Source organism: Amphiura filiformis, chromosome 10, assembly GCF_039555335.1.
Source record: "Amphiura filiformis chromosome 10, Afil_fr2py, whole genome shotgun sequence".
Lineage (NCBI taxonomy): Eukaryota > Metazoa > Echinodermata > Ophiuroidea > Amphilepidida > Amphiuridae > Amphiura > Amphiura filiformis.
The window spans coordinates 8,672,800-8,699,184 of NC_092637.1; the positions used below are offsets into that span (position 1 = coordinate 8,672,800).

General features: G+C 37.6%; 2 protein-coding genes across 2 annotated transcripts in view; both read left to right on the forward strand.

Moving 5' to 3' along the window:
- The window catches only part of LOC140161631 (uncharacterized), a 153,298-nt gene extending 149,224 nt beyond the window's left edge, over positions 1-4,074 (forward strand). The window contains exon 5 of the mRNA XM_072184932.1: positions 3,928-4,074. Coding sequence (XP_072041033.1) covers positions 3,928-4,074 — 147 coding nt within the window. The remainder of the gene's footprint in view (positions 1-3,927) is intronic.
- A 24-nt stretch (positions 4,075-4,098) lies between these two features.
- The window catches only part of LOC140161632 (1-phosphatidylinositol 4,5-bisphosphate phosphodiesterase epsilon-1-like), a 45,258-nt gene continuing 22,971 nt past the window's right edge, over positions 4,099-26,385 (forward strand). The window contains 22 exon segments of the mRNA XM_072184933.1: positions 4,099-4,145; positions 6,137-6,502; positions 7,871-8,020; positions 10,901-11,024; positions 11,026-11,481; positions 13,449-13,616; positions 14,802-15,048; positions 15,847-16,017; positions 16,058-16,174; positions 16,835-16,999; positions 17,705-17,916; positions 18,502-18,624; positions 19,275-19,379; positions 19,625-19,741; positions 20,779-20,895; positions 21,743-21,901; positions 22,096-22,194; positions 23,034-23,144; positions 23,202-23,312; positions 23,784-23,810; positions 24,173-24,296; positions 26,098-26,248. Of these exon segments, the coding sequence (XP_072041034.1) occupies positions 4,123-4,145; positions 6,137-6,502; positions 7,871-8,020; positions 10,901-11,024; positions 11,026-11,481; positions 13,449-13,616; positions 14,802-15,048; positions 15,847-16,017; positions 16,058-16,174; positions 16,835-16,999; positions 17,705-17,916; positions 18,502-18,624; positions 19,275-19,379; positions 19,625-19,741; positions 20,779-20,895; positions 21,743-21,901; positions 22,096-22,194; positions 23,034-23,144; positions 23,202-23,312; positions 23,784-23,810; positions 24,173-24,296; positions 26,098-26,248 (3,443 nt within the window). The 5' untranslated portion in view covers positions 4,099-4,122.

Here is a 26,385-nt window from a genome sequence, read left to right on the forward strand (position 1 = left end):
AAAATAAGTTTTCATTATCATTTGGCCCAATCAGCAACATTGTTAGAATAATTTCACCATGCAAAAACATTGGGGTGAATTATTTGCAAAGCTCCATTCTGATTGGTGATTAAAGTGAAAATATTATGTAATTGACCAATCACAGGCAATGTTAGATCGGCAGGTAGTGCTCAGGGGGTTAAAATTGCAGCAAATTGAGAGATACCACACTCAAAATCTTCCTCTGAACCCTAACCATGATATTAATAAAAACAACAAAAGCTGTTGAAGTTTCTAACTTTTTTAGCAAAATGGCTTCTAGTTTAAAAGTGATATCTTGTGTAGAAAAATCTGAAGACCAGTTCTCACTTGTTTTACATAAATACTAACTGGGGTCAGGCTTGTATGCAGGAATTGTTTTTGTGGGGGCGTGCTAATTTTGACAAAAAATTCCAGGCGGAGGGGCAATTTTGTGAACTTAAAGTGGACCTTCTTCACAAAAATTTTGACTAAAAAAGCATTAGAAAAGACTTTTTTTTGCTTGCTACACTCTCAAATTGGTATTTTTTGGGGACTTTTTATACTTTTGCAAACACCCCCTGCACACAGGCTTGCTTGGGTCCAAGAGTATGTCTCTTTCATTTTTAACATTTTGTCTAAGAAGAGATATGAGCAGTCATAATTTATGCAAGGAAGTCTTGCATACAGATTGATATATATTATGAGCCGTGTTCAGACGGTCAAAGAATCCTCAAGGATCGGCGTGCTCGAGGATTGCGATTCCCAAGTCAATCCCCGAGTGCGCGTCCACACGACTCCGTCAAGGCCTGTAATCCTCGAGTTTCGCAATGCCTGATGACGTCAGCTCAAGAATTACAACCGGAAGCTAAATTATAATGGGGTTGGATCCGGTCCCTGCATTCAGAGATGAAGTATGTTATAGGCCTAGATGAAGCTTTGAAGGCAAAAAGTTCATAAGTAATTAATAAATTAGATTTAGTTGAATTGGTAGATAATTAATTTGAAAATTGAAATAGTATCAATTATAAAAGATGTAGGCTATAAAGTGAATGAAATCGGAGATTTAAGAATAGATCATTTTTAAAAACAGCAGTCAGGCAATGAGTAGGTCACAGGTCAAGCTCAGTGCTCGAGAATCACAAAATGAATTGTTCACACAGCAGTAGAGCTCAAGCATCACTCGGGGAACGTGTGAAATCCCCTAAATTTCTAGGGGATAAATTTTGGGAAAAACTCGAGACTGGAATCCTCGAAAGTGTTCAGACGGCAGATTTCCCAGAGTCTGTGCTCGAGAAACGCGGTGCTTGAGCAAATAGCCCCCGTGTGGACAGGACTATGCTGTATTAGATTAGTAAATCAAAGAGTAGAGTAGAGTTTATTCTTGTGTCAGAGTTATTAAATATATCTAATAAATCAAATTGTCTCAATGCAAGAAGGCTATTCCATTTGAACATTCACACTCCCCCTGTGAAAGATTTAGCTAAAGTCTTCCACAGGGGGAGTATGGTTTTCAAATAGAATAGATAATTGAGTAGTTTCCATTTGAAATACTCACTCCCCTTGTGGAAGATTTAGCTAAAGTCTTCTACAGGGGGAGTATGGTTTTCAAATAGAATAGATAATTGGGTAGCTTCCATTTGAAATACTCACTCCAGTTGTGGAAGACATTTACAGAGGGAGTATGCATTCAAAATAATTAACCCAAGCTAATTCCATTTGAAAAACATACTCCTCTGTCAGGCCCGTAACTAGGGGAGGGGCAAGGGGCAGAGGCCCCCCCCCATAGCCAAAGGCTTAAAAAATCCCCTCTTTTGCCCTCCCCCAAAAAATGCCACAACAAAAAGGTCACTTTTCAGAGTAAAAATAGGGTAATGTCCAAGAAGGTCCAAACCAGAAAAGGATCCACTTTTTCATGTTAAAACTGTTCAAACTAGCCCTAAAAAGTCCACTTTTAGGGGAGCAAATCCACTTTTTCATGCAAGCATTTAGGGTTGAGAAGATCCATATTTTGTAAATTTATAGGCCCTTATTTATGATATCAAATTGGTTTGATATTAAAAACACAGTGACTGCTGCCATTTCTTTAGGAATGATTGCTCCTATGTAACCAGCGATCCAGGACTGGTCCCCCCCCCGGGGTGCTGTACAGTTAGTGACCAAAACAGGGGTAGAGGGGCAGCGGCCCCTGGTGGGTGTTGCAAGGTGGCAGTGCCTAGAGAAATTTTGTATTTCTGAAATCAATTTGCGCAATTTGGTGCATACTTTTTCTTTATTTCTCTCCCTCTCTTTCTTTCTTTCTTTCTTTCTTTTCTCTCTCTTGCTCACTTATTTTGTGCGATTCATACCCCAGGGTGCTGCAGCCACCAAAGCACCCCCGGATCCGTGCATGCCCTGTTGTGTCGTCTGCTAGTAGTGTAGACTCTTACACCTAAGGCAGCTATCTTTTAATCATGCAGATATCTGTTTGTTTAGCATCGACCCAAGACAATTACAGTTTAGCATTTGTGGGACACAGAGAGGATTCTTAAATTACACATGAAGACAAACTGTAATCTTTCAAATTGACGCTGCAGCCCAATTCAATTACGCTAAACCATGTCAGCCGAAAACCGTGACTCCAGTGTCTGTAAACATCCAAATCTCCGATGAATCAAACCATTTATGACAAGTAAAATATTACTTTACATCTTGAATGTTCTGCATGCTAGCCATAGGCTTCAAAATAAAAAATTCCAATCTTTGACATATTTTCACAAAATATCAAGAGCTATCTCAAGAACCACTGAACCAATACTAAGCTTGTTTGTACTCATTTTAATACATTTTTCATGCTGATTCCAAAGATGTTCTTGAAAATTTACAATTTTGAAATTTTTGAATTTGTCAAAAATATTTGAAACTTGTCGTCTGCAGTCGACACCCGCATGGAGGGGTAAACTATTGCCTACAGTAGAAAATTAATTTTGTAATGCTATCCCATGATGCATTGCCCTGTCCACAGACTTAAAGCAAAGGAGAAACAGGACTTGACTGCCATCAGGATTCTCACATGAAGCAAAAATGGTGGTTTTCGGAATACACTTGAGGCATTGCTTGTGAGCAGCATATTGCATACTAGGCATAATTTGACATCCTATGTGGTGCAACACGCTGATTGTGTCAAAGTCGGACACAAACACGAAAGTTTTACCACCAAGCAAACGAGTATAAATTCAGCTTAACACTCTCCACTGATATGAAGATTTGGTCAGTTGAAAAATGGAATAGACTTTGAGAGAAAAAGGTCTAATCTCATGATTATGAAATAGATAGCTAATGAATATATTGTATTCCATATCCTGAATATGTAGCAGTTGGATAATGAATATTGTATTCCACCTCATGAATATGTAAAAATTGGATAATGAATTACTCAAAATTGTATTCCACCATATGTTAAGGGGGTACTACACCCCTGTGGTAAATTTTTGCATTTTTCTTAAAAAATAATAACACACTGAAATCAAAAGTTATGTATATTATTGGGGCAAGGAATCCATGTACTACACTGAAATTTCAGTGACTCAAGACCAGCGGTTCAGTATATATGATAGGAAATGAGGTACATCCTAGCGGTACCTTATTTCTTATCATAAATAACGAACCGCTTGTCTTGGGTCACTGAAATTCCAGTGTAGTAATTGGATTCCTTGCCCCTATAATATACATAACTTTGCTTACCACTGTTTTATTAGTTTTTGAGAAAAATGCAAAAATAGACATACATTTATCGAGGGGTGTAGTACCCCCTTAAGGTTATGATTATTTAATATTCTACCTCATGAATATTTAAAGGTTAGAAAATGAATTACTCAAACTCAAATTATATTCCATCCCACCTGATGAATATGTAAAAGTTGGCTAATGAATATTCATATTTTATTGCAGGTCAGTGATTGGGTGACAGAGACAGTGACATCAGCAGACCACGATGATAAGATGATGGTGCTATCAAGATTTGTGCAAATAGCTAATTCCTGTTGGAATATAGGCAACTTCAATGCAGTCATGGAGATACTAGAGGGTCTGAGGTAAGGTCTGGGGTTCAATTCCTGTTGGAATATAGGCAACTTCAATGCAGTCATGGAGATACTAGAGGGTCTGAGGTAATGTCTGGGGTTCAATTCCTGTTGGAATATAGGCAACTTCAATGCAGTCATGGAGATACTAGAGGGGCTGAGGTAAGGTCTGGGGTTCAATTCCTGTACAGGTATGGCTGGAGATTTAGCTGTGGTAAGCCTATGCATGTTAAACCCATGGACACTATCAGTAGTGATGTGGTCGACATGCCTTATGTCGACATAATGTCGACGTCGGCACGTATGCCGACATGTCGACATCAAAAAATCATGTCGACCCAAAAAATGTATTTTTTTTTTTTTTTTTTTTTTTTTTTTTTTCAAAAATATTTTTTGGCCAGAAAAGCAAGTTATAGGCCCAAACTGACTTATTATTCAAGGTTGGAAACCAGAGAAATACTGCTACTAAAAAAAAAAAAATGCCAATTTTTTTTACAAAGTTGGATGAACTTGTACATTTTGATTACCTTTGCTTCTATTGAACAGTCAGGGACACATTGAATTAGTATGCATTGCTAGCTGTTCAATAGAAACAAAAGTAATTCAAATGTACAACCTTTTCAACTTTGTAAAAAAAATTGGCATTTTTTTTTGAGTAGCAGTATTTCTCTGGTTTCAACCTTGAATAACAAGTCAGTTTGGGCCTATAACTTGATTTTCTGGCCAAAATATTTTTTTGAAAATAAAAAAATTTTTTTTTTTTTTTTTTTTTTTAGAATTTTTTTTTTATGTCGACACACTGTCGACGTCGGTATACGAATTATATCGACATGTCGACAATAAAAAACGGTGCCGACCACATCACTAACTATCAGCCAATTTATCTGCCTCTAAGAACTATTTTGATTGGTTACAAAGAGGGATATGCCATGTATTGAGCCAATCAGAGATATGATAAGAATAGTCAGTAGGGCTGAAGGGGATTAAGCTGAAAAGTGTAAGAGATCTAAAAGCTCTATTTTGATTGGTTACTCAGATGACTATATCATGTAATTGACCTATCAGAGGCTCTGTAAGAAAATAAGTAGTGCCCAATCAATAACCTTATTCCAACTTTTATTTCATTAAAATTGAGATTTTGGTACCTGTGGAAAGCCCACATTTTTCTCAGTGTGAGAAATATTAGAGCTGAAAGATGTTTTATTCAGATTTTGTAAGCCAAAATGTGTGGGTTAAAGAGGTGTGGCCCAATTGTTCATGTTCTGTTTTCTATCTTAGATTGATGCCTACAATTAAAACAATATGTTTCCAAATTTTGAGTTGTATTGCTCCAGTGGTTTTGATATGAGAAGTAAAACGTGTATAACAATGCCCCATAGGATAGTATATACATACCACAAATTTAAGCAAAAAATATCTCAGGCGTTAAATTTCCCTGGGGTAATGAGAAAAATGTGATACCAAAATCTCAATTTTGTTGAAGCAAAAATGGGGGATGAGGCTGTCCATTGGATTAAGGACCTTTAACCCACTTATATAATTCAAGCAGTATTCTATGGGGTCTTCGAATATACATTGTTATCTCACTTATTTACTGAACACTTCTTTTTGCTATCGGAAGTTCAAGAAGAAACGAAAAAGAATAGAGAAGACGACTAAACTCGAACCTTACCACGATCACCTACCGGTAGCCACAGGGGTTACGCTGGCCCGGCCAGCGTTTCCCTGAGCATATAGCACTTAAGGTGATTGCATCATTGCATCACCTGGGATTAATGCATGCGCAGTGTTTATCATCGTGGTATTTTGTGGTACCTAGCTGTGTAAGGGTTAATGCAAAAAGTTTGAAAATGGCGTATCGCCTTTTGCATCTGAATTTTTCGTATAGGCCCAAAGAGTATAATTAATTAGCTAATTTATTATGCATATTAGTGAAGATAGACAATTAAACAAAAATTTATGCAATTTCAGTGCTCCTCTTTCAAGATCATCTGTGGAATAAAATACTTTTCCGTTTGGGTTTGAATGATAATTTTGAATTTTTCGTTCATTAATTCAACTTTGTATTGATTTAACAGGTCCATTGCACTGAAGCCATTACTAGAGAATGCGGATGAACTTGGCAGCGAGTCGCTTATCTCACTCTACGATACGATCAACAACAATACGACGGAATACCGTGATGCCGTGGACAAGGCATTGTGTATCCCACGTTGCAAGGTGGTGCCTTATTTTGGCGTGTTCCTTCAAGAACTGGAGCGTATCTATGAGGATAATACTCCCACTATATCACTTCCAGGACCTGATGAAGATTCTGCCATAGAGGGCGGTGTCTTATGTACGGACAAGATGTTGCGTGCAAGTTTGGTGCTTAGTGATATTAAAATGTGCCAACAGGTTACCAGGCAACAGGGTGATGAGGAGCAGTCCAATATACCTCAGAGGTAGGTGTACCCGTCCCTCCTCCCCCCACCCCACCCCCTCTCCTTGTTGGAATGAGAGATGAATAAACCTATGCCACATCACTCTCAAACATGACAGATATGCTTGTGAAATAAATTGGTAACTTTTTTGCAAATAATTCAAGCTTAAAATGCACAATTTCACTTCAAACCTAGCACTTATCTGTCTTAATCAAACCATTTCTTCAAGTGTAATGCTTAGGCCATCTTAATTAAATCCTGTGTCTCAAAGCTGCTGCGCGTGTTAGTAAAATCGTGTGCGTAGTCCTCTTTGAAAATCAAGAAATTCATTTTTTTTATCTCTTTATATTTTTTTAAACAAAAAGACGAAAATAAAACTCAAAATTCGTATTTGATTCCAAGTTTTCTATTTTTTCGTAAACTTTGGACACAAAAATAATAAAAGAGAAGAATAATAGTTTGTAGCAGTGACTTTTTTTGTCTGCTATTCCAACATTTGCAACATTGGATATTTTTTGGCACAAATATGCTTGTCCGAAATGCTGTACAGACACATAAAAAAAAAAAAAAAAAAAAAAAAAACAGTAAAAATCACCGCATTCCGCATTAGGTTTTCAATTTCTCACATGCTTTGAGACACAGGATTTAATTAAGATGGCCTTATCTTAAAAATTTTGTTTTCTAAATGAAAGAATTAATAGATCCATTGCTGAAACACCTCTTTTTTTAAAGGATTTTGCAAATTTTCCAATTGTCACCAAAAACAAAACCTTGCAAAAGAGGTTGCAGAAAGCATCTTTTCCTAAAATGTTGATCTGAGTGTTAAAGCTCTGTAGTATTAAAGCTATGAAGTTAGAGAACAGCAGGGTTGGAATTTTGTTGAGAATCTGAATCATTGTAAACATTTCAATCCTACACACTAGCTCAATAATAAGAATGTACATATTCTTGTAAAATTATGTTGCCAGAATCTAAATGGATGATTCTTGCAAGATGGAACAGAATTCTACCTCTGAACAATGAGCTTACTAATCCATAGATTATCACAAGATCATCATACCCTTTATATGGCACCAGGGTAGAGAGGAAATAAACTAACTAGCAAACAGAGTAGGTATTTGGGTAGTACATGACAGCAGTATAGCCTTTTTCAGTGGGCGGAAGGGGGCAAGACAACTTTCAAGGAGGAAAAAAATTGGTGAAAATAGAGTACAAAAATTGTTTAAAAAATACAAAAAAGCCTAAAAATCATAATATCAGGGCAGCCAACATTCCAAAAAGGGGATAAGGGAAAGTTCTCAAAGGGGGCAGGTGTACAGGAAATACAGCTAAATTCTTCATTCCAATGTTCCCTGTTCGTTTACCATCATTCTATCTTTTTTCCTTCAGTGATGAGGAAGATGAGGACCAAGACACGGACCAATCACAATCCGATACGGACCAATCTTCGTACATCACCTGCTTCGAAAACGAAGTCATGTACGAACCCATTAATCCCATCCCCAATCCTGCCGGTATAGAGATCATCCCTCATCATAGGTAGGTATCATATAGACCTGGGGTCCATTTCACTCAACTTTTTACCCCTTCGTAACTCAAGTAACCATTCGTATATGAATACCTAATACTAGACGGAACTTTAAGGTCGCTGGAGTAAATCCTATTACTTACGATTCTTACGAAGGGTACCGTTCGTAAATGAGTTTAGTGAAACGAACTTATGACTCATCGTAAGTTAGGAACGATTTCGAGACTTTGTAAAGTTTAGTGAAATGGACCCCAGGGTCTACAACAAATGCCTGTCTCCCATCTGCAGTGTGTCAGATCCAGGGGTGGGAGCACTCACTGAAAATGGGTGAAGAGGATGTGCGGCAATATTGACCCCCTTTTTCAATTCCTTGTCACCAAATGTTTTTTGTTTGACTGTCACCAAAAGACTCCTTTTTTCTTGATATTTCTGAGAATTTTTCCAATATGAATGACTTTTTGACATTTTTTGTATCAACAAATTCATCAACTTTTATAAGCTATGTTACGACCCCTAATTCTGTATGCAATATTAATTATTGTGCATCACAACTCCAAAATCGATCCATTTGAAGAAAAATAAAGATTTAAGAAAAATCTTCCACAGAGTGAGTATGTTTGTGAAATGGAATTGGCTAGGGTGAATTGTTTTGAAACCCATACTCCCCCTGTATTTGGCTTTACCTATATCTTCCATTCTATTACCCCCACGACCCATTATTCAAAATCGCGCACTGTGATTTGTTGAAACGCGTCACGTGACAGACCATTAATTAGCGATAAAGTGTCAAGGGCAACGAACTTTATGTTCTTCTATCATCACAGCGCACAACAGAGCGCACAGCACACCTGCTTATGTAGGGGAGAATGGAATGTCAGGGGTGTGTTATTGTATGTGCATACCTGCTTATAGGGGAGAATGGAATGTTAGGTTGTGTTATTGGAATGTGCATACGCTTTGGCTACGCGTATGCGCTCCACCTTGAGGTAAACAACTTGAAATATTTGGGCAAAAAATTTGATATTTTCTCTTTAAATCACACTATTTTATGGTAATAGAATAGAAATAAAGGGTGCAGCATTATCCTTTACATAAAATAATGTGTCCTCGGCAGTAAAAGCGTTTAAATAAATGGCTTGCTGCGCCTCACCCATTATTTACGTTTTACTGCCTCGACACATTATTTTTGTGTAAAGGATCATGCATTACCCTTTATTTCTTAATTATATACTATTTCGAATGGAAGTTGTACTATTGTCTATTCCATTTGAAATAAAAACTCCCTCTGCAAAAGACTTCAGCTAAATCTTCCAAAAGGGGAGTGTGGATTTCAAGTGGAATAGCCTAGGATCCAATTGTGTCAACAACATAATAAATACGAAGTTTGAAAAACAAAAAGCATTATTGCAGGGCTAAAGTTATAATCCCCAGTTTTGAATGTCTGCTAAAGGTACAACATTACAACTCTCCTCCGGGGTGTCAACTGCAGACGACAATTTTTTAAAATTCAAACACTTCAGAAGTTTAAATTTTCACAACCATATTTGGAATCAGCATGAAAATGCATGAAAATGAATACAAACAAGTCTAGTATTGGCTCAGAGGATCTTTGAGATAGCTCTTGATATTTTGAGAAAATATCTCAAAACTGGGAATTTTTATTTTGAAGCCTTTGGCTAACACGTAGAGCATAATGCTCTACATGCTGGCCATAGACTTCAACATAAAAAGTCAAATTTATGAGATTTTTTTTCAAAATATCAGAGCTATCTTAAGGTAGGAGCATCGGATAATAGGCCCATGCAGGAAAATAGCCACTATATCAAATCAGAATTATGTATCCATATCAAATATATTACCAATTTAAGAAAAGTCTTTACTCCACTTATTTTTAATGTTTCATGAAAATTTAAACATTTCTTATGTTTTTCTATATTTTTTGAAAATTCCCTAATTTTTTCTACAAATAATTATTGCTAGCCTAGAGGGAATGTGATATGGGTTCCATAGTTTGTGGGGTGGTTAATAAGCCTAATATCTAAATTCTCTCGCCAGATTTTTTTTTGATAAAGTGTTTTTTTTTTGAGAAAAATCATTTTTTCTATTTTTAAATTAGGGAAATCTAGAAACACCCATAACTTAAAATAGAAACACTTTATTACAAAAAGCTGGCGAGAAAAGTTTCTAAATTTAATAACCTTTCATATGACACCTTGTTTGTTAAAATTGGCCATATGGTTAGCTCAGACAATAATTATGAAATTGGGTCATTCAGTGTTTCTAGATCAAATCAAGAAAATTTGAGCAAGTACTAACATTACCTTCAAATATCACCTTTAATATTGGCAAATATATAGGAAAAAAGTCACTAATATTATTTGGTAACATTTTTGTAATAAAAAGATCCAAAAAGCAGTTCTATAAAGGGGATAAAAAGGAGATAAAATAATATTTAAACATAGTATCCATTTTCAAACTTTTATCAATTTTAGTGAACGAGGCTTAGTGTCAAAACCACTTTATGTACAAAGTCAATGGGGTTTTCTAATGACAAAAAATGGCATAACTCAAAAACGCTTTGTTGGCAAAAATTCAAATTTGGCAGGCAAGTTTTTCTCACCCAACTACACATCCTGTATCATTTTAAACCAAATCTGTGCATGACACCGTAGCCGATGTTTCTACCTTAAGGACCACTGAACCAATACTAGGCTTGTTTGTACTCATTTTAATGCATTTCTTATGCTGATTTCAATTATGGTCATGAAAATTTACAATTATGAAATTTTTGAATATTTGAAAAAATATTGATATTTGTCGTCTGCAGTCGACACCCGCATGGAGAGAGTTAAATGTTGTAATTCTAATCATCCCTCCTTTATCTACCACAGACTTGACAATCATCTCCATACTGTGCAGTGTATGCATCATGGTCTTACTGGAATTCATTGGGAAGAAGATGGAAACCGCTCCGCCATGTGTGTGCTCAAACTGGATCCGTGCAATTCCGTTCTCACCTGGGCCAAATACCCCGATTCGACGTGACGCCGACCTCCTACTGCCCCCAACAATGTGCAATGTAAAATATCATTCAACAATTCCCATACAAGGGAGCCTGGAAGAAGGCTACCTGGAACTATCTGCAGCGAAACAAGTCTTTCTCGGACACGAAGCTCCCGATTTGACTTCGATTACACGAAGACACGGGTTGAGCGGTAATTTTACCAGGACAGAGAATGTTATTTCCCTTGTGTTCGGGACGTGTATAACGGACAACAGGTTGGTGCACTTTGTGGCGCCAAAGAGGACTATTGCCTTATGGTATGCGGGTTTGACAGCAGTACTGAATGCGTTGCAGGAACGGCAAATGTATGTTGCTGATCAGCGGATTGGCTGGTTGGAGAAAGAATACCTCAATTTGTTTTATTCCAAGAAAAATTGCTATGGACCAACCCCACTGGATGCAATTAGGGTAAGTTGTTATAGCAGGACTCAAAGTTGGCACCAGCGAGTTGTTATCGGCTATTCCATTTAAAATCCACACTACCCCTGTGGAAGATTTTGAAAATATCTTCCACAGGGGGAGTATGAATTTAAAATGGAATGAACGCATTAGGAAGCTCCATTATAATTCCATACACCTTCTGAGAAAGATTCAACCTGAATCTTCCACAGAGGGAGGGTGAGTTTTAAATGGAGCTGCCTAATGTGTTCATTCAATTTGAAATTCATACTCCCCATGTGAAAGATATTTCCAAAATCTTCCACAGGGGTAGTGTGGATTTTAAATGGAATAGCCCAATATGTTTGTCTAATTCAACATCCTCCTCCTATTCTTTGTGTTAAAAGCATTAAGGTAGAATCAAAGAGTATACCAACTCTGCCAGTTTGTGTGTCACTCATAGAGGTAACTTAAAGAGGAAGCCATGTCAGAGCAGTTCTTCTGAGGTGACCCAGACCTGCCTGGTTATCAAATTAATCAGTAACTAGGTCTGAATTTGACAGGTGCTAATTGATGTTTTAATGTTATTGCATCAATTAGCACATGTCAAATTCAGAGATAACCTTGTCACTGATCAATTTGATAACCAGGCAGGTTTGGTTCACCCCCAGAAGAACTGCTGTGTGCAGGGCTTCACCTTTAATGTACATGTACCTCCAGATTGTAAATGTGCACTAAGCGCTGTATTTGCAAATCTTTGTGTAACGCTCAAATTAAAGACACAAATTATTGTTCGATTTCGGGCTCTTGCCAATGAAAGCTGGAGGTACATCATCTGCCCTCTGTGAGCAGGGAAGTGCTGTGAGCAACAAAACAAGATGCGGATTGGCCATAGCGTTACGTATGGTGTAATTTTGAGTCAAAGGCTGTTTTTGGGTATAATATCTTGATTAAAAAGTACAGAAGAATTCATCATTTTCTAATGGTTAAAATGCCTTGGTGCATTTAAAACACCATTATAACCAGCAATTTTTTGATAGTTGAGCGGTTCGATTTTTTGCAGTGGTCCATTTAAAACTATATGTGGTGTGATCAAGCACAATCAGTTTGAAATCGGGTATATTCAATTTTCAGTTTTCTACATGATTGTATAAAGCGTTTGCAAAGGAACATTTATCAGAAATCCCCATTGAAATCGAACATTTGGTTCCAAAGATATGAACAATTGTAGGGTTTCCAAAACAGTAGACAACAAAAGAAATGGTTTCCTTTGTTTGTCTATATCTGGAACTCAATATTTCCGACTTCCGACTGATTTTGCTTGATCACATTCTACCAATCATACAGCACATCACCTCTATGTAGTGATATCATTTGAACCAAACAATTTGCCTCAAATTTTAGAATTGTAACAATTTGAAAACCAAAGCACAGCTATCACAAAAACCAGGCACATCAGCCTTCTTTGCAAACTTTTTGTTGTTGTTAATGACTCATTAAAGGTAACCTGATTGACAGCATCACCCCCCCCACTTTACCCCATCAAAATGCAGATTTTGGTATCAGATGAAAGCTCATATTTTTCCCATTAACATATTGAAATTAGGCGTTCCAAATCGGTATATTTCCGAAAAAATCATCAAAAACTGTTGAATTATACTCTCAAATATGGTATACCACATTTGAGACTAATTCAACAGTTTTTGATGATATCTTCGAAACACACCGATTTAGAACTTCTAATTTGAATATGTTAATGAGAAAAATAGGATCTTTCATTTGATATCAGTTTATTACAGGATCATGATGGTTATCATTAATAAAAAATACTGTAGACTAACAGTATCATGCTGTATGAATGTCAGTATTACAAGGAACATTTACGTGTTCTTTTTGCATGAATGCTTGAAAGGGACGACATTTTAAAGTTTTAAAGAATTTGATTTTCCAAATATATCAGTTCACCTCCTTTAATGTCTTTGTTGATATATTCTCAGTCTTTTGGAGGCCACAATGCTTTGATGAAGAAACCAAGCGAGAAGAGTGAGAAGTCATCTCTAGCAAACAGTACTCCTGACTCCCCGATAACCAAGAGATCATTCCATCACTTCAAACCAGTCAGAAAACTGGCTGTCAAACAGAAATCACAGCCTTCTTCACCAAAGGTTAGTAATATGTGTGTTTGTGTGGGGGTGTCTGTCTGTCTGTCGGGGTGTCTGTCTGTCCTCACGAGGCTATGCTTGTGTGCCTTTTTTGTGTGTACAATACTAGCTTGTGTGTCTAGGCACAGAAGTAAGCTCTTGCAGGGGGGTGGGTATAGAGCTCATTTTTGAAGGTATTGAAAAGGGCACACAAGCAACAACCAGTGACAACCAAAAAAAAAGACACACAAGATGAAAAAAAAAGACACACAAGAGGTCCGTCAGGCGTCCGTCATGTGTCCGTCGGGTCAAAAAGACACACAAGAAAAGTCACACATCTCACAGACACACAAGTACGTCGTATACCTGCGTGAGTATGTCTGTTTGTCTGTCGGGTGTAGGGGTGTCTGTCTGTTAATGTTCCTGCTTTCCTATTTGACTGTTGTTGCACTAGACTAAATGATAACCAAGATATCATTCCTCATTTCAAACCAGTCAGATCTTTTGGAAATTTGAGGGACATTTACCCAACAAACACAAATGTAAAACATAAGCAGGTTATAAATGTTTGAACAAGTTCATTTGGAATGTCACTGTGTCAAATGAACATGTTAAGACTCACATTTTTAGTGATAGTCACCCCTACACAAGTGGTTTCATCAGACTGACAAACCATCACATCTGACTGCTTCCTTTTATTGGCGGAAACTTTGTTCAATGAACGGCTTGTTGATTTGTTCACTGAAGGGGTTAATTTGTTGACTAAACTGGTTATTTGTGCACTAAACTGGTTTATTTGTTCACTAAACTGGTTGACTTGTTCACTAAACTGGTTGATTTGGTTACTAAACTGGTTGATATGTTCACTAAACTGGTTGATTTGTTCACTAAACTGGTTGATTTGTTCACTAAACTGGTTGATTTGTTCACTAAACTGGTTGATTTGTTCACTTAACTGGTTGATTTGTTCACTAAACTGGTTGATTTGTTCACTAAACTGGTTGATTTGTTCACTAAACTGGTTGATTTGTTCACTAAATTGGTTGATTGTTCACTAAACTGGTTGATTTATTCACTAAACTGGTTGATTTGATCACTAAACTGGTTTACTTGTTCACAAAACTGGTTGATTTGTTCACTAAACTTGTTGATTTGTTCACTAAATTGGTTGATTTCTTCACTAAACAGGTTTTATTTTCCATTAAACAGGTTGATGACAGTAATCACAACCAGTTCAACCGCCGAGCGGTGCGTAAAACCTCAAGCATCAAAGTCAAACATAAGAAGAAAATGCACCAGAGGTCACATACGACAGATCTGACGGGACGAAGCATATTTGTGACCAATGGAGAGGGTTCACGGTCATCAAGTTTTGATTCTAATGAGCCGCTGAGATCTATGAGTGCTGATAGTACATCTATGGACATGAGTGATACCAGCATGGACATAAAACAAGGTAAATTTCTCTGACATTAGAAATTTAAAAGCTACATGATGGAATTGATTTTATTTAAAGGAGGATTTTGTGATCCTAGCATCCTCTTGTTATGACATTTTCAGTAGATATCCACGAAAAAAGCTTATTCCCAAAATTTTAGTTGAATCTGATGTTTGCGAGTTATGTATAATTATGTGTATTACACTGCTGCATAGGCCAGTGTTGTAATTTCGTTCTGGTATACCAGAACGAAATTCAAATTTGACGATATTTTTGCCAAACGAATTAATCTGCAAGAAATTTTTGGTACATAAACATTATGTAGCCAGAGGTTTCCAGTGGTATAAAAATCTCAACTTTTTTTGAAAAAAGTGTGGGGATGATGCTGTGGATCACGAAATACCCTTTTTATTAACAAATTTAGCACTTTAATCTTTGTAGGTGACGATTGAGAAAAAAGGCTATTCCAAAATTCAAGTTTGAGCTACAGCTATCTTAAATAGTACTTATATCAAAAAAATATATATTATAGAATTGCAAATTAGACTATATTTCTTATTGCAGAGAAAACTAGATTCATCAAAGCTGTAAACATAATTCATGAAGATAGCATGACTGGTTTTCTTGAAAATTACAAAATCTTAAGCATAGGTAAATTTCAGGGTCTTTTGACAGAAAGTGTTCCTGAGTTAAAAAAAAATTATCATGTGCTTCCTAACAAAATGAACAAAGGGTTTTTATTTTGAAGAAACTGCTGGTAGAGGGCTGGTAGAGTTTACTCTCCTGTATAACTTCTCGAATTATTTTTCTTTTCAGATGAAGATTATTCCAGTGCAGAGAGATTAGGATCCCTGTCAAGCAGTCTTAGCAAAACGGATGAGTCCATCTCGTATGACACACCGCCATTGCTGAGACAGAAGAGTTCATCTCTAAGTCTAACAGGATCGCAGAATCTTATAACCACACACTCCAATTTATCATTCCCAGGTAAGATGGGTCTCGGGGGTGGGGGTGAGTTAGGTCTCAGGGGTGGATGAGTCCATATCATACGACACACCGCCATTGCTGAGACAGAAGAGTTCCTCTCTAAGTCTGACAGGATCACAGAATCTTATCACCACACACTCCAATTTATCATTCCCTGGTAAGATGGGTCTCAGGGGTGGGGGTTGAGTTAGGTCTCGGGGGTGGGGGAGGGGGTGGGGTGGGTGAGTCCATCTCATATGACACACTGCCATTGCTGAGACAAAAAAGTTCATTTCTGAGTCTGACAGGATCACAGAATCTTATCACCACACACTCCAATTTATCATTCCCAGGTTAGATGGGGCTCCGGGGGATGACTTGGTACAAGTTGGGGAAATGGGTACTCATTTCTTACACTACATCTTCATTCAAATCTGTAAAACCAGTTGCCCAATATGTTTGTATAATCTAAGTTTGAGTGCATTCTACGGACTCATTTTCTTAAATTTAGTAACAGGTCTGTTTGAGTGACAAGGGTTGCGGGTGGGTAAGGAGGGGGTTCCCTCTGGCCCCTTGTTTGTAATGTTCATATCACCCATTTGCCTTCCGTTCTCGATTCAAGTCAAAGCATCTATAATTTGGTTCACCTCAAGTTCAGTAGTGACGTCAATGCACACAGCGCGTTTATCTTTACGCTCGTGATTTGATAATGCAGCGAGCAAAATATGCACGTACGTCACTACCAAACTTAAGGTGAACCAAATTATATAGTAAGTTTGCTCATAGAGCTCAACATTTTGTCGTGGTTTTTCAGCAATCTTTTTTTTTATCTTGACAGAATTTGTTGAGTTATTCAAGTCTTTCAGCCTACGCTGTCGCAAGGATCTCAAGGATATATTTGACTCGTACTCAGTGACCTTTAACCCCAAGGATGCGGGGAAGGACAGTGCGTTGGCAAGTTTACTAAGGACCAAAGAAGATGTGGAGTTACCTACCAATACAAGTAAGTTGGTACTTTTCCAAAAGGACTCTTCCTTTTCTTATTTTCATTCTCCCTACATCATTCACTCATTCTTCCCTATCTCCCTGTCTTCTTTCTGGAGAGGAGGTACTTGTATTTTGAGGTGGATATTATACTCATGCAAAAACTAAAATTGAAAAAAAGAGTAGTTTTTCACAGGCAAGCATTGTTTATGGTGTCAAAAACATTAAAAATCAGAAAAAAAGGGTATGTTTGACAGAACCACCAACATGAAACATCACAAAATTGCAAAGAATATGACTGTTTCTACTGCTTAAGGCAGTAAACGTGACTAAATTACATATTTAGGGTGCTATGGGTGCATGTCAGGGAACAAAATTTCAGGAACAAATTTTTTTTTTTGTATTTTCTCAAATTGCAAATTATTTACAGATTTTGGTGATTTTTGGGGCCATTTCCAAAAACAAACAAAAAGCAGACTGACCGACCCTTAGTACTTGAAAGGGCCATCTGCCCGTAGAACAGGGTTTCTTTTTTTCGTCGCCTTACCATTATTTTGTATTTCTCAGCTTTTAAACTAGGAACACTTTTATAGAGCTCCTCAATGAAAGCAACAGGCATGTCTCAGATGCGATAGCTGCCTCTAGTATCCAAGCATTTCATTTCAGTTTGTTTCTCATTCAATTACTTAATATTTTTATTGTTCCCATTGCCATTATTTTGTAGTTCTCAGCTTAACTAGGAACACTTTCATAGAGCCCCTCAATGAAAGTAACAGACGTGTCTCAGATGCGATAGCTGCCTCGAGTGTGCAAGCCAACTCCACGGGGGTACAGACAGTGACTACCCATGTGATGGGGGTTGAGGAGATGAAGCAGTTCTTGGGGAGAGAACAAGAGGAAGAAGTGCCTGATGAAGAAATATTGCAAATCATACAGGTGAGTTTCAAAAGGCACAATGTATTACAACAATGATGATAAAATGCACTAGCTAGCTATTTTGAGTTCATTTGTCAAGACCAAATGAAAAACTTACATTTTTCTGCTGACAGAAACCTTCTGGCTTTCTCAAATTGTTGATGATGTTATTGATCCATCTGCTTGGAGCGGGAAACTCGGCCGGATGTTTTGATTTTCCCGGAAGTGGTATTCCTATCTCCAGCATTGGTCTTGAGTAGAGGATCAAATATGTGATTTACAAAAAACATGCCCTCGTCTCAAGACTAACACTGCAGATAGGAATACCACTTCCGGGAAAATCAAAACATCCGGTTTCTCTTGACAAATGAACTCAAAATAGATGATTAATCAACAGACCTGATGAACCTCATCATCCATAAAATGCACTATTTCAGAAAATAGGTGCACATTCTCGAATCTCTGCATTCAATGTGTCCAAACGTCTAATTGGAGTTTGGGTTAAAATGAAGAACTTTATGCTATATACATGAGAGATTTTACAACTGTCTCATTAAATTTTGTCTTTATATCTTCAAATCAAATTGCATTTCTGTTTATTTTTAGCGGCATGAGCCTAGTGCGTTAGTGAGAGATCATCAATGCATCTCATTTGAAGGATTTGCAAGATTTATGATGGACAGAGAAAATTATGCCTTCAATAATGAACAACAAAATGTTGTCAAACAGGTAAGAAAAAAACCCACTTAACCCCATGAGAACTACCTGCCTATTGGCCAAAAAGAAGTTTTCCCCAATTGGCCCAATCAGCAACATTGTTAGAATAATTTCACCATGCAAAAAAATTGGGGTGAATTATTTGCAAAGCTCCATTCTGATTGGTGATTAAAAGTGAAAAATCATGTAATTGACCAATCAAAGGCAATGTTAGATCAGCAGGTAGTGCTCAGGGGGTTATCTCTCAGGATAACAAGTGTATTGCCTATTTTGCATGTGAAAAATGCAGAAGTAGTTTTGCCAGTTCTTTTCCGCTGTGGCAGCTGGCATAAATGCTCTGCATGCTGGCCATAGGCTTCGATACAAAAGACAAAAAAAGTTTTGAGGTATTTTCTCAAAATTTTATGAGCGATCTCAAGAACCACTGAACCAATACTAGACTTGTTGGTAATCATTTTTATGCATTTATCATGCTGAATACAAATATGGTCATGAAACTGTGAATATTTAAAGAACATTTTGAACTTGTTGTCTGTATAATGTTATTCTATATTTTTTTGTATACCCATTAATTTCATGCTAATTTTGATCTCTTACACAAGTCCTGAAGACCCATAACTGAATATAATAATCCCACCATTTCCTGATTATCTCTTACACAGGACCTGACCCATCCAATGACTCATTACTGGATATCATCATCCCACAATACCTACCTGACTGGTCATCAACTGAAAGGGGAATCATCTGTTGAGCTATATGCACAGGTGAGTTAACTGCCTGCTGATTGGCTACAAGAAGACTTTATGATTTATTGAACCAATCAGCAGCATGGTAAGAATGGTGGTAGGGCTGAAGAGAAATACCTGGTGATTGATTACAAGAAAACTACTGTAAAGATTCGCTTATTGGTGCATACGGAAATGGTTAAGGCACAATGCAGTTATCTTCATATCAACTTGTATCCTAGATGTGTTTATTTGCACAATATGTTATGGTATGTTTCATGTAGGTGCTGTTGACTGGGTGCAGATGTGTAGAGTTGGATTGTTGGGATGGTGATGATGGTATTCCTGAAATCTATCATGGACTCCATGGACATACTCTCACGACTAAAATTTGCTTCAAGGTGAGTTTCCATTCAAATGTTCATCAAAGTATTGCAAATTTTCAGCACAATTTTAAGGAATATATAAACGTTGAATTCTCAGTTTTGTCATTTTAAATTATATGTATAGCTCTGTGAAGTATTTTATTTTGAATTGTACTTGATAGGTTATTCCGTTTGAACTCCACACTCCCCTTGTGGAAGATTTAGCTAAGGTCTTCCAAAGAGGGAGTATGTGTTTAAAGAGACTAGGCAGTTGGACAACTATTGTGTTGGCTATTAACACATTGTCAGGATAACTACGCTGGACACAATAATATAATATAATTATTAGATAACACTTGGTTTTATTCTTTCACGTAGTTCGCCATCTTGCTAGTCCGATATTATGGGCGCACATCACTAAATGATTATGATCATATCAATACAACAACTTCTTTTTGAAATACTCACTTCATTCAGTTGTGGAAGATATGAAGCAATTAATCCCCATACAGGTGGAGTATGGGTTTCAAAATGATTAAACCAAGACAAGTCCATTTGGAAAACATACTCTCTTCTCTGTGGAAGATTTTTGTAAATAGCCCAATAACTTGTTACTAAGTTTATGATGGATAATCACTTCACACTTGTATTTTATTTAACAGGCAGTAGTAGAAGCCATCAACAGGACAGCCTTCATTGTGAGCGAATACCCTGTAATACTCAGTATTGAAAATCACCCAATAACTTGTTACTAAGTTTATGATGGATAATCACTTCACACTTGTATTTTACTTAATAGGCAGTAGTAGAAGCCATCAACAGGACAGCCTTCATTGTGAGTGAATACCCTGTAATACTCAGTATTGAAAATCACCCAATAACTTGTTACTAAGTTTATGATGGATAATCACTTCACACTTGTATTATACTTAACAGGCAGTAGTAGAAGCCATCAACAGGACAGCCTTCATTGTGAGCGAATACCCTGTAATACTCAGTATTGAAAATCACCCAATAACTTGTTACTAAGTTTATGATGGATAATCACTTCACACTTGTATTTTACTTAATAGGCAGTAGTAGAAGCCATCAACAGGACAGCCTTCATTGTGAGTGAATACCCTGTAATACTCAGTATTGAAAATCACTGCTCTCTACAGCAGCAAGTCAAAATGGCACAGATATTCATAGTAAGTATAAACCCTGGAACCAGACTCAACACTCAAGTTTTTCTGAAATATCTCAGGTTCTCCCTGGGATTTCTTATCTGATTTGCAACACATTGCCTTATTTTCCTGAAGTGCCTATTTTATTGGAACTTCACGGATATAGTGACTTAAATATCCCCTATTTTGACGATTTTGCAGTTCTCGTTATATCCCATTTTCTGGGAATGCACATGTTTATCAACTTTTGTTAGGATTGGAAGTGCTGGATATAAATCTTACATGTCTATATAAACATTGGAGTCTGTGCACTAACATGCAACAAAATTATACTACCAGTTTTGTACATTTTTTAAAGCTTTAACTTCCGCTATCAAGCAAGAATATATTTGGCACACCTTGATAATACAGTAAAACCTCGTCTACAAGCATATTATAGAGTGCTTCTGATGAAAGGTGCCATTATGGAGTTTCAACAAATAAATTACAGATCAAGCATATACAAACAAGTATTATTGTTAGACCATTCTATTGTATTGGCATATTTACACTTGTTTCGTATTAAGCTAGTTTTCATCGAAAAACACTATATATGCCGAGATGAGGTTTTATGGTATGTTGGAACTCCTCATTTCCCACTCTGCTAGTTCAATGAAATCAGAACTGTTTTATGAGAAGTACAAACCTTCCCCTTTCCCATTTCCTTTTGCCATTCCTCCTCAATCAATGTGTCAAATTGCTTTCGTCAACATTGAATGGGGGGAAAGGGGTGGCAATTTATATTTAATATGGCAGAGTGTGCCAACATTATTTTCTTTGACTGTGGCTTGTAACCATGGTAACTATTTTCATTTGGATTTGAACTTAACAGGAAGTGTTTGGAGACAGACTTGTGTCAAAGTTCATGTTTGATTCAGACTTTGGTGATAACCCTCGTCTTCCTAGTCCGGAACAGCTGAAGGGAAAGATCCTGATTAAGAACAAGAAGCTGAAACCAAACCAGATACCACCAGAACTACTCAAACATAGGGTAAGAGATGGGCTGATCCATTTAAAGTCCTCACTCCCCCAAACCAGATACCACTAGAACTACTCAAACATAGGGTAAGAGATGGGCTGATCCATTTAAAGTCCTCACTCCCCCAAACCAGATACCACCAGAACTACTCAAACATAGGGTAAGAGATGGGCTGATCCATTTAAAGTCCTCACTCCCCAAACCAGATACCACCAGAACTACTCAAACATAGGGTAAGAGATGGGCTGATCCATTTAATGTCCTCACTCCCCAACCAGATACCACCAGAACTACTCAAACATAGGGTAAGAGATGGGCTGATCCATTTAAAGTCCTCACTCCCCAAAACCAGATACCACCAGAGCTACTCAAACAAAGGGTAAGAGATGTGTGCCATTAGGCTGATCCATTTAAAGTCCTCACTCCCCAACCAGATACCACCAGAACTACTCAAACATAGGGTAAGAGATGTGTGCCATTAGGCTGATCCATTTAAAGTCCTCACTCCCCCAAACCAGATACTACCAGAGCTACTCAAACACAGGGTAAGAGATGTGTGCCATTAGGCTGATCCATTTAAAGTCCTCACTCCCCCAACCAGATACCACCAGAATACTCAAACATAGGGTAAGAGATGTGTGCCATTAGGCTGATCCATTTAAAGTCCTCACTCCCCCAACCAGATACCACCAGAACTACTCAAACATAGGGTAAGAGATGTGTGCCATTAGGCTGATCCATTTAAAGTCCTCACTCCCCCAACCAGATACCACCAGAACTACTCAAACATAGGGTAAGAGATGGGCTGATCCATTTAAAGTCCTCACTCCCCCAAACCAGATACCACCAGAACTACTCAAACATAGGGTAAGAGATGGGCTGATCCATTTAAAGTCCTCACTCCCCCAAACCAGATACCACCAGAACTACTCAAACATAGGGTAAGAGATGGGCTGATCCATTTAATGTCCTCAATCCCCCAACCAGATACCACCAGAACTACTCAAACATAGGGTAAGAGATGGGCTGATCCATTTAAAGTCCTCACTCCCCAAAACCAGATACCACCAGAGCTACTCAAACAAAGGGTAAGAGATGTGTGCCATTAGGCTGATCCATTTAAAATCCTCACTCCCCCAACCAGATACCACCAGAACTACTCAAACATAGGGTAAGTGATGTGTGCCATTGGGCTGATCCATTTAAATTCCTCACTCCCTCAAACCAGATACCACCAGAACTACTCAAACATAGGGTAAGAGATGTGTGCCATTAGGCTGATCTATTTTAAGTCCTCACTCCCCCAAACCAGATACCACCAGAACTACTCAAACATAGGGTAAGTGATGTGTGCCATTGGGCTGATCCATTTAAATTCCTCACTCCCCCAAACCAGATACCACCAGAACTACTCAAACATAGGGTAAGAGATGTGTGCCATTAGGCTGATCCATTTAAAGTCCTCACTCCCCAAACCAGATACCACCAGAACTATTCAAACATAGGGTAAGAGATGTGTGCCATTAGGCTGATCCATTTAAAGTCCTCACTCCCCAAACCAGATACCACCAGAACTACTCAAACATAGGGTAAGAGATGTGTGCCATTAGGCTGATCCATTTAAAGTCCTCACTCCCCAAACCAGATACCACCAGAACTACTCAAACATAGGGTAAGAGATGTGTGCCATTAGGCTGATCCATTTAAAGTCCTCACTCCCCAAACCAGATACCACCAGAACTACTCAAACATAGGGTAAGAGATGTGTGCCATTAGGCTGATCCATTTAAAGTCCTCACTCCCCAAACCAGATACCACCAGAACTACTCAAACATAGGATAAGAGATGTGTGCCATTAGGGTGATCCATTTAAAGTGCTCACTCCCCAAACCAGATACCACCAGAACTACTCAAACATAGGGTAAGAGATGTGTGCCATTAGGCTGATTAGGCTTATCCATTTAAAGTCCTCACTCCCCCTGTGGAAGATTTTTGAAGTATTTTCAACAGGAGGAGTATGGAATTAGCACCCTCTTATTTGAAACTCACCCTCTTAGAAGATTCAGCATGAATCTTTCTCAAAGGTCATGAAGGTTGTATGACATTCAAATGGAGCCACCTAATGTGTTTATTCCATTTGAAATTCATACTCCCTTGTGGAAGATAGTTCTAATATTCTAAAAAGATAAATAACTTTTCAAACAAATAGATACAGAATAATGCAACATGCAAGTCTTGAAACGTATGTGAACCTTTTCACGCATTAGCCACCTTGTTTTTCAGATGATAAAACTAGGGAAGCAGTTGAAGACTACTGATGTATTGACAGCTTCTGCTGACATCTCAGAAGAAGAAGATTATCCAGAAGAATTCTATGAAGAAGCCTATGATTATGTCCATGAGGAAGGTGAGAAAAAGAAATTGATCTTACAATGAATTTCTACTATCAGCTAGCTTCAATTATATTTATAAAATACATACTTATAAATATGCACATGACCACCTCCACGATGCCATAACAACTTGTAGACAGTAATGTCCAGAAGAGTGACCTTCAGTACAGCAGATCTGTACATTTGAATGCAAATGTGGTAAAGCGACACAAGATTTTCTGTCCCATAGGAACCAGTGGTTAAGAAAAGCATCGAACAACCTTTCAATATTGGATCCTGCGACACTCGAGAGAGTTTCCTGTCGCCTAGAAATGTATGTTTGAGACATTTCTAATTTGCAAACTTTGAAATTATTTGACCCATTTTTCATGGAGCAATTGGCCGATGCTGCAGTTGCCCATCCGAGTATACAGTAAGCCAAACAATTAAGGTACCAGTTGTGTTTACCCCTGTATGTCCTAAATAAAGACAAATATGTCAAAATTAAAACAAATAGGCAATACCTGTACTCTTTAGCTCTGATTTTTAAAAGACCTTATTTTGTTGAAATTGGTTGAGAATTAAAAAAACAGTGATCTAAAACCTAATGAAAAAATGAAATCAAAAGTTGCACTTTTGTGTTCTATCAATGAAAGTTTTAAAGTGCTAATCAATGGAAGTACAGCGCTAGTCTCTTGTTCGTGAACGTTTTGTGTACAAATCAATAGGGCATGCAGTGGAGCAAACTGCAACTTTGAAATTGGCATCTTCCTTTGGTTTTGGATCATCATGTTTTTATTTATAGACCAATTTCAACAAATGAGGTCTTAAATTTGAGCTAAAAGATGTAGCTATATATCTGTCTTTGTTTAGGATATACAGGAGGTGAATATAACCGGTACCTTAATTATTTGGCTTACTGTATATGCTGTGAAAACATGCATATGTCATTCTGGTCCACAAATTGTGACACTTTTCATTATGATAAAGTCAGGTTGCAGACATGCATCTATACTTTGTTTTACTTTGAGTTTGGTAGTACCTTTACACAGATGTGCCACAAGCATGTTGACAAACTGCCCTTGTACAGTCTAAATTAATAAGTAAATTTTCAGGGGAAAATTTTCTGGACACGTGACACCCATGGGCGCAGACATATTAGCATTATGGAATGTGACCCCGAGCTCAGCGGGTGGTCTACCAATGTATTTGAATAGGAAGAATTCCTCCTTTGATGCAAAATAAGTAACTTGTCACAAGTTAATAATATTATGGTAAGAGTTTCCGTAGATAAATATTTTTTCCGTAGTTAGATATTTTTGAAATTACGTTTTGACGATATTGTGAAGAAATTAAGATTGCATGATATTCAATAATTTTGCAATGCACGAATTTCTATTGAAATTGTGGCCAAAAAACTATTCCAATTCAAAATGACTAAAACTTGAATAGCGAGGTCACCGCCGGGGGTCAGGGATCAGGTTCAAGGTTACACTCACATTGATACCCATTCATGTGTCCAGAAAATTTTGCCGTGAAAATTTACCTGTAATATTGACTGTCTCATATTTATGCTTCCATTTCCACTGTACATCAGGCATCAAAACATGCACCTATGTCACTGTCAAACATGAGGTGAACAAGTTAAGTGGGATCTTATTTCTAGAGTCAAATATATATAATCAGAAGTGGCACCACTAATTTTTTTCTGTGGGGCATTGAAGGAAATGTGAATTTTAGCTAAATTGCTGCAAAAATGGTAAATTATTGATTGTTTTTGCCACCCACACACCGTCCCTGCCATCACTGTATATTATAACATGTCTCATTCTACAGATCATTTGACTGACACAGGAGAAGATAAGACTGTTGGTAATCGTGTGGATTCTATCACTGAGGGCGCTGATACACCAGATGATGGCATCAAAACCACACCAACAACCAGAGATAGTCATATATCAGACAGTGGCTTTCCAGCACTAACCAGGTGGGTATCAGTGGCATGTCCAGGGGGGCTTTGGGTGCTGAAGCCCCCACCCCGCACTTTGTTAAAAATCATGTAAAACCAGCCATTTTTTGACGCTTTTTTAGCCATTAAGCCCCCGCATAACTCTGAAAGCCCCT